Source organism: Molothrus ater, chromosome 20 (assembly GCF_012460135.2).
Source record: "Molothrus ater isolate BHLD 08-10-18 breed brown headed cowbird chromosome 20, BPBGC_Mater_1.1, whole genome shotgun sequence".
Lineage (NCBI taxonomy): Eukaryota > Metazoa > Chordata > Aves > Passeriformes > Icteridae > Molothrus > Molothrus ater.
Window position 1 is genome coordinate 2,653,011 of NC_050497.2, and position 13,093 is coordinate 2,666,103.

Below are 13,093 nucleotides of genomic sequence, written 5' to 3' on the forward strand. Positions count from 1 at the left end.
TCAGGATCCCAGCATGAGGGAAGAGCTCATCCTGTCCCATGCTGAGAGCACCCACTGCCCTGGGCATGAGAGACACTGTGCAAAACTCCACCCAGTGACATCCTGGCTTCCCAGGACACCCCATCCCTGCCACCCTGGTGACGGTGCCCACGCTGGGCATCCTTGCACAAGGAGGGTGAGCCAGTCCTGCTCCAGCCCACAGAGCAGCTTGGAAACAACTCCCAACCCACATCTGGGAGGAAGAGGAGGAGGAGGAGGAGGAGGAGAGCAGCTGAAGGGTGTTGACAAACAAACTGGCTGAGTCAGGCAGGAAGATGTCCAAAGCAGGGGGGCAGGAGGAAGCACCAGTCAGAGACACCTCGGAGAAGGGAATGCAGGATCACACCTGGCACACACCTGGCTGCCCTGGCACCCCAAAGCTGGCAGGGACCTGCCTCTGTGACTGCCTGGGGCCCTCCAGCCCCAGCTGGGAAGAAGGACCCTGCTCCTGAGCCACCCAAGTGACACCTGTGTGCCTCGTGGCTTCTGGGAGACACTGGCACGAGCCTCACAGAGCCCCCACCAAACGGGCTGGGACAGGGCATGGCTGTCCCTGCACAGCCTGGGCACTGTGGGCATGGCAGGGCTTCTCCCACCTCCCTCCTGCCTTTACCCCATTCCCAGGAGGGGCACAGCTCTGGGCCAGGCTCTCCCCAGCAGCTCTGCTGGTCTAAGGAGCTGCAAGCTCAGGAAACACTGCCAAGCCCAAAGAGCTCCTGTCCCTGCAGCAAGCAGGGCTCATGGGGGCCTGGGCAGCAAATCCAAACCCCCCAAATTTGGGAGGACAACTGGGAAAAACTGCTTGGAGAAGGGCAGGATCCCTCCTGGGGCAGCAGCAGTGGAGAACAGGCCGAGCTAGGCAGGAAAACCCGGAGCTTTCCCCGCCACGTTGCTTTGCATGCCTGACAGCAAGTCGTGCCTTGCCTGTTGGGCTCCAGCCCCTCCCAGCTCCGGGGGCTCCTCAGCCAGCCAGGAGCCCTGGCAGGAGCAGAGAGGTGCTCCAGGAACCCCGTTTGCCCCAGTGTCTCCCAGGGAGTGTCCCAGTACAGGTGTGTGCCCCCCCCTGCCCACCCCAGCATGGCACGGGACATGTCCCAGCCCAGGCTCCATAATCCTATTCCACACGAATCTTTTTTTTTCCCCTCATGAAATCTTTTTTTCTCATTAAAAGCCCTCTGCAGTCCCCAAGCATGGGTTAAATCCCACCCTGGGGTAGCAGCTCAGCCCCTGCCAGGGTGCAGCCATCCAGCCTGGCCTTGCAAACACCCAATCCCTGCCCCAGCAGAGACAGATTCCTGCCCAGGAAACCCAGCCAGGCTTCTCCTTGTTATTCTTCAGGATTAGGATCACAGGGGCTTGCACGGGGAGCTATCTGTGCACAGACAATCTCAGCAAGCTCCAGAGAAATTCAGGATGTGCTTTGGATCCAAACACGCCACAAGCAGCCCCGAGCCGGTGCTCAGCCGGGCTGGAACTTTAACTAATGCAAGATGAAAACCCCAGAGCGAGTTCCAAGCTCTCCTTCAAAGCTCAGAAACCTGCTGGCGTCCTGCTGAGCCGCATACCACGTAAGCATTCCTGCCAGGATGGGGCCTGGCAGGGCGGATGGGCTGCACGGCGAGACAGCCGTGCCTGTGCCAGCCCCACGGCAGCTCTTCCCCCGGAGCCCTTGGGGACAAAAGGACTTCAGAGCCACTCCCGTGGCTTTATGGCCGCGACAGAGCAGCGATACGGCGGAGCCACCTCCAAAACATGGGCGCTCCCCAGCCCTTGAGCTGCCGGCCAGACGCACAAGGTCCGGCTCGAAGCCACCCTGGGCTGTGACACCGCTCAGGTGCGGGGGTGGCTTCAGCCACTGGAGCCGAGGGGGTTTTCTGCCAGCCTGGGGAGCTGAAACCAAAGCTGGGACATGAAAGGGCTCGGAGGTCACGTCCTGCCTGCTCCGAAGCCCCGGGGAGCCCAGTGCCAGCATCACGAGTGACGCAAAGGGGCTTGGGCACGGCGACAGGGGGGTGACCCCACTTACAGGGGTCAGGAGTGTCACCACAGAGCCCGGTTAGCAGCGCTGAGCCCCCCAGGCACGGCTTCACACGATCCGTGCTCTGCAGAGCCGTCACCCCGCGGCTCCCGGGCAGCTCCGGACAGACAGACAGACAGACAGACAGACATCCTCAGCCGGGGGACACACGGCTCTCAATGACCGCATTGTCACCCTGCCCGTCGCACGGAGCGGGCGGGGGCACTGCTGTGACCTGCCTGGAGCCAGCCTGGGGTGCAGGCAGCCCAGAACCTCTGAGGGGGGTTCCTAAGATCCTTCCCTAAGGATCTCCCAGCCCTGTGAAGGGGGATGAGGCTCATGTACCAGCTAGGACCAGCATTATTTTTGCATAAATATGTATATAATTATATATATATTATATATATATATTATATTATTACTATTTTATATAATATATATAAATATGTATGTATTAGTGCCCGATGAGAGCGGTGTCCCTGCGCTTCCAGCATCCCCCCGAGCCCAACTCCCCTCTCCCCTCCCCACAGCCCGAGGGGTCCCCGAGCCCCGCCGCCAACACAAACACCCCGGCACAACGCAGCCTTTCATTGGGGAGGCACCTCGGGTACCTGCCGAGCTGTGCCGAGGCAAAACCGCGGGGAAAGTAAAAATTAAAAACTTTCAAGAGCGAGAGAGAGGCGAAGAGCAGAGTGGGGGTCCCGGTAAGACCGAGCGGGGGGGGTTCCCAAAGGGATTGAAGGAAGGATGGGGAGATGCCGGGGATCCCCCGGGGTGAGCGGAGCGGGGGGCGCGCCGGGGGCTCACCCGCGATGTGCTGGCGGCGACCCTCGTCCAGGTGCGTGGAGACCACATCTCCCATGGCGAGCGGAGCCGGGCCGGGCCGGGCGGCGGGAGGAGCGGCTGGAGGAGGAGGGAAGAGGGAGGAGGAGGAGGAGGAGGAGGAGGAGGAAGAAGAGCTCGGGGCGGCCCGGCAGCACGGCGCCCCACGGCTCCCCCCGGCCACTCCTCCCGCACCGCCCCCGGTCCCGGGGAGAGGCGGCGAGTGTCCCCCCGCCGGTAATTAGCGCGGCTAATTACCCAGAGAGGGGAGGATGGGCAGGATGGAGCAGCGGGCCGTGCCCCCAGCCGGAGCTGGGCAGTGCCCGGTGTCCCCCGCAGTGCCACCGGGAGAACCGGCTCCGTGCTGGCATTGCCACCGCCGGGCTCCCATCTACCTGCGCCCACACCGCGGCCAGCAGCCTGACCTTGGTGCCAAACCGGAGAGGGGCGGCACAGCCAGGGGCCCCTCGGCCTGCCCGGCGCGGGGGAGAACGGGATGGGAACGCTCGGGGTGATTTAAAACCCGCCCCAGCCGCGGGAGCTGCCCCGGGATGGGGCTGGCATCACCCGGGGAGCAGGGGGGGCACACTCCGAGCGCGACACTGGAATGTGTGTCTGTGTTTCCCAGCGATCGTGCGAAGTCTCCTCGCACCCAGCCGGGGAGGAAGGAGCCGGAGGAAGCGCTGGAAAAGCTCCTCCTTCCTCTGGCTGCTGCTGCGGCTCCGTTCCCAAGCGCAACAGGCGGAAACAGCCCGCAGGATCCCGCGGCGCTGCCCGGGCACATCCATGGGGAGGGGAGGGAAGGAAAGGAAAGGAAAGGCCCCGCCGCCCTCATTCCCAGAGCCCGGGCACCGCCAGCAGCTCGGGGTGTGACCGAGGGAGGAAGAGGAGGAGGAGGAGGAAGGAGGACGTGCTGGCGTGCCCAGAAAGTTCAAGGCGTTCCCAGCTGCGGGGAGGCTCCGGGGAGTCGCTGCCGAGGGGGATGCACGCCTTGGGATGGCTCGGGGTCCCTGGATGCTCCCAGAGCTCAGCTTGGCTCGGTGTGGGGCAGCCAGCGTGGAAACGGCTCCAGGAGGCTTTTCCTGGGCTGGCCTTGTTTACCCGGCAGCGGTAGCAGGGAGGGAGGGAGGGAGGGTTGGAAGTGGCCGGGCGGGGAGCGAGGCATCCTGTTTATCCTCCTGAAATAGCTGCCCTCGGCGGGGCTGGGCAGGGGGCGGCAGGATGGGCACAGCCCTCGCTCCCCGCCCGCTGCCACCGCCAGCCCTGCCCTGCAGCGCTGCCACCACCCGGGGCACACCAGCGGGTCCTCGCCGTGCCCGGGGGATGCCACCCACCCTGGAGCCCAAAATGCTCCTTTTGGGCGCGGCGTGCCCGTGCCAAGCTCTGCCCAAGCCGGACACTCCCCACGTGGCCAAAAACATCAGCGCATCGAGTGGCACCCAGATGCCACCTGCATTTGTCGCAGCTCCCTCTCCCCCCAGGGATGGCCACTGTGCACCAGCCCTTTCCATCCTAACACTGTTCTCACCCCTCCGAATCATTCCAATAGGAAAATAATTCCAAAGCTGGAATATTTCCTTTTTTATGTCCTTTTATATCCCTTTTTCCCCCCTGAGATGCTCCATAAGAAGGTTTGGCCTTTTCATAGGGCTTATTTGCAGTTTGTTTGCCTGGCCCGACTGCTGCTGGTACCAAGGGATTCTCGTGGGAAATTTATCTGCAGAAAAATCTCATTTCCAACAGAAAATTGTTCCACTGGAGGCTTTTAAACACTTTCCCCAGTGCTGATCCCCAAGGAGTCTGGCTGTGAATTAATTTGAAATTCTGTCTTAGTGGGCTGATGGTATTTAAGAGGCGATGAAAATGCATCCACCCTCTTCAAATTGAAAAGAAATGGGAATATCTATCCATGTAAATAACTTCATTATTAGAAACCAAGCTTCATCCCTTCCAAAAAAGCAATGTATGGAATATGATTTAGGCAGTGCACACAGAATTCTGCTAAATAAACCAAGTAAGTGGTTAAAAAGCCTTATTTTTGAAAAATTAATCCACACAGGCACAGGAGCACTTGAGTCATCACTGCCTCTTTTTCCTACTGGTGTGTTTCTTAAATAAATAAATAAAACCTGAATGAAGAGGTAAAAAATAGACAGCATTGATCTTGTTGATTTGCAAACAGGAAGGGAATGTTTGTGACACACAGAAATAGCCTGTCAGCAGAGCCTGGAGCTGTCCCACAGACACACAGGCTGCTTTTGGGGCTCCAAAAACCACCTGAGGGTGGGCACCATGTCCTGGCCCCACCAGGCAGTGCCACGTGGGGACACAGCAGGGAGCTTTTGGCACAGGCTGCCCGGTGCCAGAGACAGGCTCAGCTGCCAGAGCTTGGGCCAGGAAAGTAAAGAAGTTGTCTGAAGGGTTTTGTTTGGACTGGAGACATTTGGGAGCTCAAATCTCAGCAGGTGAGCACATTTTGGTTTATTCCTACAGGGTCATGTGCACAGGGGATTGTCCCCAACGTGCTCCTGGTCAGGGTTTCCTTCATCCCTACCACCCTGATGGGTGTCTGAGGATGATGAGGATGGGAATAGGGATGGGGATGGTTTATCCTTCCTCTACAGCACATTTTGGTTTATTCCCACATGGCTACATGCCATTTGGTTTATTATTTGGTTTATATGGACATGGTCATGTGCAGAGGGGATTGTCCCCAACGTGCTCCTGCTCAGGGTTTCCTTCATCCCCACTGCCCCAGTGGCTGCCCCAGGAGGATGAGGATGATGATGGCAATGGGGATGGGAATGCTTTGTCCTTCCTCTCTGGCACATTTTGGTTTATTCCCACATGGCTACATGCAGAGGGCATTGTCCTCAATGTGCTCCTGGTCAGAATTTCCTTCATCCCTGCCACCCTGCTGGGTGCCCGGGGAGGATGGGATGGGGATGGGGATGGGGACAGGGATGGAGTTGGGGATGGGGATGGTTTGTCCTTCCTCTCCAGCACATTTTGGTTTATTCCCCCATAGTTATGTGCAGAGGGGATTGTCCCCAACATGCTGCTGGTCAGGATTTCCTTCATTCCTGCCACCCTGATGGGTGTCTGAGGAGGATGGGGAGGGGAATGGTTTGTCCTTCCTCTCCAGCTGCAGCCTCTGGGAGCCCAGCCTGGCCCTGCTCAGGCGCTGAGCCCATCCTGCTGAGCACAAAAGGTGCACACACAGCCCCCCACTGCCCTCCTGTCTCCCTCCTGCCTCCATCCTTCCCAAGGATGTCTTTAAATCCATCCCCCTTTGCAGGCTCAGCTCCCAGCTCCCTGCTCTGATTCCCCACATCCTCTGCAAAGGCTCCAGGTAAAGCAGGATCCAGGAGGACAAACCAGCAGTGCCAGCAGCACAAGTGATGCCCAAATGGCTTTGTCACACCCTGTCCTGGGCCTGTCCCACGTGCTGGGGCTCCGAGGGACCTGGCACAGACGTCCCTCCCATCAGAGGCTGTGCAGTGTTGGGAGTTGTACAGAATTGCAGGCTAATAAAGTGTAATCATGCCAGCTAATTACATCTCACTGAAGAGATGGAAATAATGCTTATCTGTCTAGAGCTGATGAATTATCTATCCCAGCTTGGAAATGAAGGATTTCCCTGTGAATACAGCCGAGGAGAATAAACACTTCTGTGATTTCAGGCAGCTCCTGGGATGGTGGAGATGGCAGCAGTGAGGTGAGGTGGTTCCCACATTATTAAAGCCTTCAGTGCATTAGTCCATCATGACGAGCAAAGTGTTCCACACCTGTCCTTCCTCCTCCCAGGACTTCTGGATGGTTTTGATGCCACAATCCATGGCTGTGACAAAGCATTTTTTTTTAAAAGTTGATTATGTGGGGTATTTTTTCTGCTCACAGCAGTCAAAACAAGCCTGACAGGGGCTGTGTGCTCAGCTCCCTGCCCTCCTGCCCCTCAGCTGGTCCCTCTGGATTCAGTGCCTCTGAGGGGGGATCATCCCACCTTGTTCCCGTTGGATTTTCCACGAGCACGGTGTAGAACCTGAGCTCTCGGCAGCAGAGGTGCTGGAGGCACCTGCAGAGAGCCCAGAACGGGCTGTTCCCAAGCTCTCCCCTCCTCCAGAATCCTGCTGGATTCCTGCAGCCGCTGAGCACTGCAGGACAAATCTCCAGCCCGGTAAATGTTTATTTCCCCCTCACCCGCACCAGGAGCAATCAGTGGAGTTTTCCTTCCACTCTCAGTGACCCTGGCACAGGGATCTGTTTCCACCTCACCAGATCACCGGGAAACCCGATCGCCGTGGAGGTGGGGGGGTTTGAGGGCAGGAGCCGCAGCCGAGGGAAGGTCGGGGCGTCCCTCAGAGCTGGGCTCAGGTCGCCATCCACAGGGTGGGGGTGGAAACCCACCTGGGGTCACCCCTGAGGCCCCGGGGGTGTCCTTGTTAAGGGACCCGCTGTGCCCTGGGGTCCGAGCAGCCCAGGCTGGGCAGGAGGGAGAAGCAGCGGCAGAGAAGGGGGTGGAGGTGCCCTCCTGCTCTCGGTGCAATTAACAGCAGCGTGATTGCAGCAATAAAACTTTGCAATGCTGATAAAGGCGAGGGCAGCCGTGCCCAGCCCCGCGAGGTGATGCCGTGCCCGCAGGCTGCTGCACCCTCCGTCCCGCTGCTGACTCCAGCGCTGCGCTCCCGATAACAGCGTCATTAACCTCTGCTGAATCAGGCCTGCCTCCAGCGGCTTCTGCTGAATCAGGGCTGCATCCGTCAGCTCCAGTCTGAACACGGAGCTCTGAGCGGGATCCGTCAGGTCCAGTCTGAACACGGAGCTCTGAGCGGGATCCGTCAGGTCCAGTCTGAACACGGAGCTCTGAGCGGGATCCATCAGCTCCAGTCTGAACAAGGAGCTCTGAGCGGGATCCATCAGCTCCAGCCTGAACAGGGAGCTCTGAGTGGGATCCATCAGCTCCAGCCTGAACACGGAGCTCTGAGTGGGATCCATCAGCTCCAGTCTGAACACGGAGCTCTGAGCGGGATCCGTCAGCTCCAGTCTGAACACGGAGCTCTGAGCGGGATCCGTCAGCTCCAGTCCAGGCACGGAGCTCTGAGTGGGATCCATCAGCTCCAAACCCCAGCTCCAGCCCAGGCACGGAGCTCTGAGTGGGATCCATCAGCTCCAGCCCCACTCCAGCCCCAGCTCCAGCCCAGGCACGGAGCTCTGAGCGGGATCCATCAGCTCCAGTCCCAGCTCCAGCCCCACTCCAGCCCCAGCTCCAGCCCAGGCACGGAGCTCTGAGCAGAGGGGTGGCACTGACTGAGGAACACCTGGGGATCCCCAAACCCCCCAAGGCGGTACCAGGGGGACGGGCAGCACAGGGCGGGGGTGCCATCCCAGCCTCACCCCCGGTGGGGGTGCACCCAGCGCCCACCAGCGCCCCAGGGCAGAGAGCGGCCGGCGGGGCCGGGGGAGCGCAGCCCGCGGGGCGGAGGGCACGGGGGGCAGGAGGAAGAGGAGGAGGAGGAGGAGAAGGGAGGCTCCTGCGGACCAGCATTCCCCTCTGCTGGTCGGCACTGGGATAACTGGTGGCCGCCAGCCAGGCGTTGGCAGGGAGCCGTGACCGGCTCGGTGCAGCCTGCGGAGGGTGCGACAGACTGGCGACATTGGCGCCGGCGTGGCACGGGGTGCGGGCACCGGCGTGGGCACCGGGCTGAGCACAGGGAATGGGCACGGGGACGGGCACCGGCATGGCATGGGACATGGAACATGCACTGACATGGCATGGGACATGGGATAGGCTCTGATATGGGACATGGGATATGGGACACAGGGCATGGGACAGGCACTGACATGGCATGAGACATGGGATAGGCTCTGACATGGGATATGGGACATGGGACACGGGGCATGGGATAGGCTCTGATATGGGACATGGGGCATGGGATAGGCTCTGACATGGGATATGGGACATGGGATATGAGACATGGGTTATGGGACACGGGACATGGGACAGGCACTGACATGGGATATGGGACAGGCACTGACATGGCATGGGACATGGGATGTGAGACATGGGACATACACTGGTATGGCATGGGACATGGGACACAGGACATGGGACATGGGACAGGCACTGACATGGCACGGGACATGGGATATGGGACATGGGACACAGGGCATGGGACAGGCACTGACATGGGACATGGGATATGGGACAGACACTGACATGGCATGGGACATGGGATGTGAGACATGGGACATGGCACATACACTGGCATGGCATGGGACATGGGATATGGGACATGGGACATGCACTGACATGGCATGGGACATGGGACAGGCACTGACATGGGATATGGGATATGGGATATGGGACTGGCATGGGACATGGGACACGGGATATAGGACATGGACAGGCGCTGGCGTGGCATGGGATATGGGACATGGAGCATGGAGCAGGAACTAGCATGGCATGGGACATGGGACAGACACTGACATGGCATGGGACAGGCACAGGCAGGACAGCCTGGGCACTGGGATGAGCGCAGGGAACGGGCATGGGCACTGCCATGGCATGGATGTGGCCCTGGCTCTGCTCCTTGCTCTGGGATAATGGGAGGAGTGGTTTTTGCCCCACTCCCAAACCCTGTGCAAGTGCAGGGGCTGGTGCTGGGTCACAGCTCTGCCATTTGCACCAGGGAAAGGAAAAATCCCATGTCTGAGCAATGCTGAACAGCTGGAAACATGGAAAAAAACCCAGAGTACCAGGGTGGGCCCTGCCTGCACCTCAGCAGGGTCTGCCCAGCCATCACTGCCCCAGCACAAACACCAGCTCCTGGGATGATTAACCCCCAGCAGCTGCACCCCAAGCAGCTTATGGGGACACAGCCAAAGGGTGACACCGAATTGTATTTGCTGGGAATGCCTTGACAAAGGCAGGAATGATACATCTGACTCCATGTTCTCAGGAGACTAATTTATTACTTTATAAATGTAATATATTTATAAATATATTTATATATTATATTTTAAATGTATGTATTATATTATAAATATATTTGTACATTATATTTGTAATTATAAATATATTTATATTATATTAATATTATGTTTATAATTTATTACTTTATATTACTATATTATATTAAAGAAAACTATTCTAACTATACTAAAGAATACAGAAAGGATACTTACTAAATGTTAAAAAGATAATAATGAAAACTCCTGACTCTCTCCAGAGTCCTGACACAGCTTGGCCCTGATTGGCCAAAGAGTGGAAACAACTCCCAGCAGAATGCAATGGAACAATCACCTGTGGGTGAACAATCTCCAAACACATTCCACATGAGCACAGCACAGGAGAAGCAAATGAGATGAGAATTGTTTTCCTTTTCTCTGAGGCTTCTCAGCTTCCCAGGAGCAGAATCCTGGGTGAAGGGATATTTTCAGAGACTGTGAGTGCCACAACATTGTGCCCTCCCTGTCCCTACCAGCCCCTTCCTTCCCCTGGGACACGTTCCCAGGACCAGGCATTGAACAGCCAGCATTGCCTCTGCCTGCACTCAGGGAGGTGGAAGTGCCTCCCCATCCCAGATCCCAGACCATGAATGCACTCCCCAGTGGATGCTGGATACTCTCACACCCTCCCAGAGTGTCCTAAAATCCCAGCTATTCTGGGGGAGTCCCTAGGGAGGATGGTCAGCACACCAGCAGGAGCTGCCAGTGTCTCCCTCTTCAGCCCCAGGACTCAGAAGATTGTGGGGCACCCCCATTTCTGCCAGTTAAACACATGTCCAGCATCTTAACAGGTTCTAACTGAATTTTTGGGGGTGAAAAAGCCCGGAGTGAGGCCTCCTGGCCTAGACTCCTAAGGAGAGAACCAGGAAGGAAGGATCAGGATGTGGCCCCAAGGCTGCTGGGGGAGGCATCTCTGACATCAACTTCTCCTTGGTACCACAGACATCCTTACACTTGTCTGTCAGGAAAACCACGCTGAGCCAGCTCTGACCCCAAGGCCAGTCCCTTCTCTGGCCTCCCAGATCCCTGCTACTTCCCTGAGCTCCATCCCACACCAACAGCCACTGGTGCAGGGCCCAGTTGCCAGACCTGGCCATCCCAATTTCCATGATTTGGACCAAAACAGCACAGGATGGAGTGAGAGGAGCAGCCACCACCTCTCCCCATCCACTCTGATGCTCCTTCCCAGCCCTGTGTGGAAAGGGGGCTGAGGAAAAGCCCTTTCCCTGTCCCTTTCCCTTTCCCTTTCCCTTCCCAGCTGTTGTGGGGGTGTCCAGCCCCAGCTCCTCACCCACATTTCCCAAGCAGGGAAAGGCTTCTGGGGGTCCCAGAGCAGCCCACAGTCCCTGCTTGGAGGGAGTTCTGGGGCATTTTGCACTCCAGCAGGTCCTGAGTGCCAGGATGGGGCCTGCCCATGCTGGAGCTGTGTTGGCAGGAAGGGTCTCCAAACCATCATTCTCCATCATCGTGGGGAGGATGTTCCCATCCCTTCTGTGCCCCCCAAAGCCTCCATGCCCAGGCTGACACCTTCCCCAGGCAGCTGTGGAGTGGGTAGCTTGGTTCCCAGCTTGGTTCCCAGTTTTTCCAGTGAGACAAACGCCACTCTTGTAGCAATGTACCTGAACAACTCACCAGCCACACTGCTTGTAACTGTTCTTATCAGAATTTTATCAAAATACTGTACAAAGTTACTAAAACGTCAACTGTACTAAAATAAGAATGAAGAGGCTGAGAAACTGAATAGCAAGATCACAAGAACTAAATAACAGAAGACCATGAAACACCTAAACTGTAACCATTCACAGACACTAAGAAATTGAAACAGAAAACGAGAGAGCAAGACAAAAAAAACCAATCAAGAAGTGTATAATTAGTAGTTTGTAAAATCTATAAAAGTGTGTGTAATATAAACAACAAACAGCTTCTGCTTAGTCAGTTATTCAAAAGTCCCAGACTCCCCACACACTCTTTCCTTCTTTATATTTTCTACCAGGTGTGATGGATGCAAGAGAGCTGCCAGGGAGCTGACTGTCCCCAGGTGTCACCATGATATTTTCTGAAAAATCTCTTTGCTAGGATTTTTCTCCTGAGAAGCCTCAGAAAAGAAATGCAAACAATAATTATTTGATTGCTTGGAATGTGGTCTGGAGGTTGCTTACCAAGAGGTGAATCTTTGATTGTTCCATGTGAATTGTTTTTAATTAATGACCAATCCCAGTCCAGCTGTGTAGGGCTCTGGTCAGTCACAGGTTTTTATTATTCATTCTTTTCCAGCCTTCTGCCTGTATCCTTTCTCTATATAAACTATATATATATATATATATATATATATATATATATATATATATAGTTTTTATATATATATATAGTTTATATACTAAAGTATATAAACTATAGTATAGTTTTAGCATATAATAGTATATAATAGATATAGTATATTCTTATATATATAATATAATATAATATAATATAATATAATATAATATAATATAATATAATATAATATAATATAATATAATATAATGCTGTTTATTATATTTATATAATATATTTATATTTTATAATATAGCATTTTACTATTATTATATTATAATATATTAATGTAATAAACCAGCCTTCTGAGAACTTGGAGTCAGATTCTCATCTCTCACCTTGTCCTGAGGACCCTCACAACACCACAACACCACAACACCCAAGGGCAAGGGGACACATCCTGGGGACCTTGGGGACCCCCTCTGGCAGGGTCCAGCTCTCCTGCAGCTCCCTGGGGCTTTTCCTGCAGCCCAGCACTGCTCAGCCTCCCTGGGCAGCCTGGCAGGGAGATGGAGCAGCAGTATAAATACCTCACTCCTAAATAGCCTCTGGTATTTATAGCCTGCCTTGGCACCGAGTGCAGGCTCTGACAGACTCATCTTGGGATTATTTTTAAGGAAGTGTGGAGGAGAGCAGGTTTTGGAGTGAAGGATTGGGGCTGGGGGCTGCCTGACCTGGGGCTGTTGGGGCTGGATGCAGCCAGGCTGTTGTCACTGTGCAGGGGTGTCAGGAGTAGGATGCTGGGGATGGATGGAGATGAGAGATCTCTGGAGCCAGGGCTGGAACTTGGGGTTTATTGCAAAGGGCCTGGGGGCAGGGCCCTGCTGGGAGCTGCCAGGCACAGCTCAGAGCAGGCCTGAGAGAAGAGAGGGGGAGAGAGGATGAGAGGGTGAG

General features: G+C 55.8%; 1 protein-coding gene across 1 annotated transcript in view; it reads right to left on the reverse strand.

Annotated features, from left to right (window-relative positions):
* The window catches only part of LOC118693477 (protein Niban 2-like), a 37,416-nt gene extending 34,442 nt beyond the window's left edge, over positions 1–2,974 (reverse strand). Inside the window, exon 1 of the mRNA XM_036394114.2 lies at positions 2,864–2,974. Within this exon, the coding sequence (XP_036250007.1) occupies positions 2,864–2,918 (55 nt within the window). The 5' untranslated portion in view covers positions 2,919–2,974. The remainder of the gene's footprint in view (positions 1–2,863) is intronic.
* Between the last annotated feature and the right edge of the window lie 10,119 nt (positions 2,975–13,093).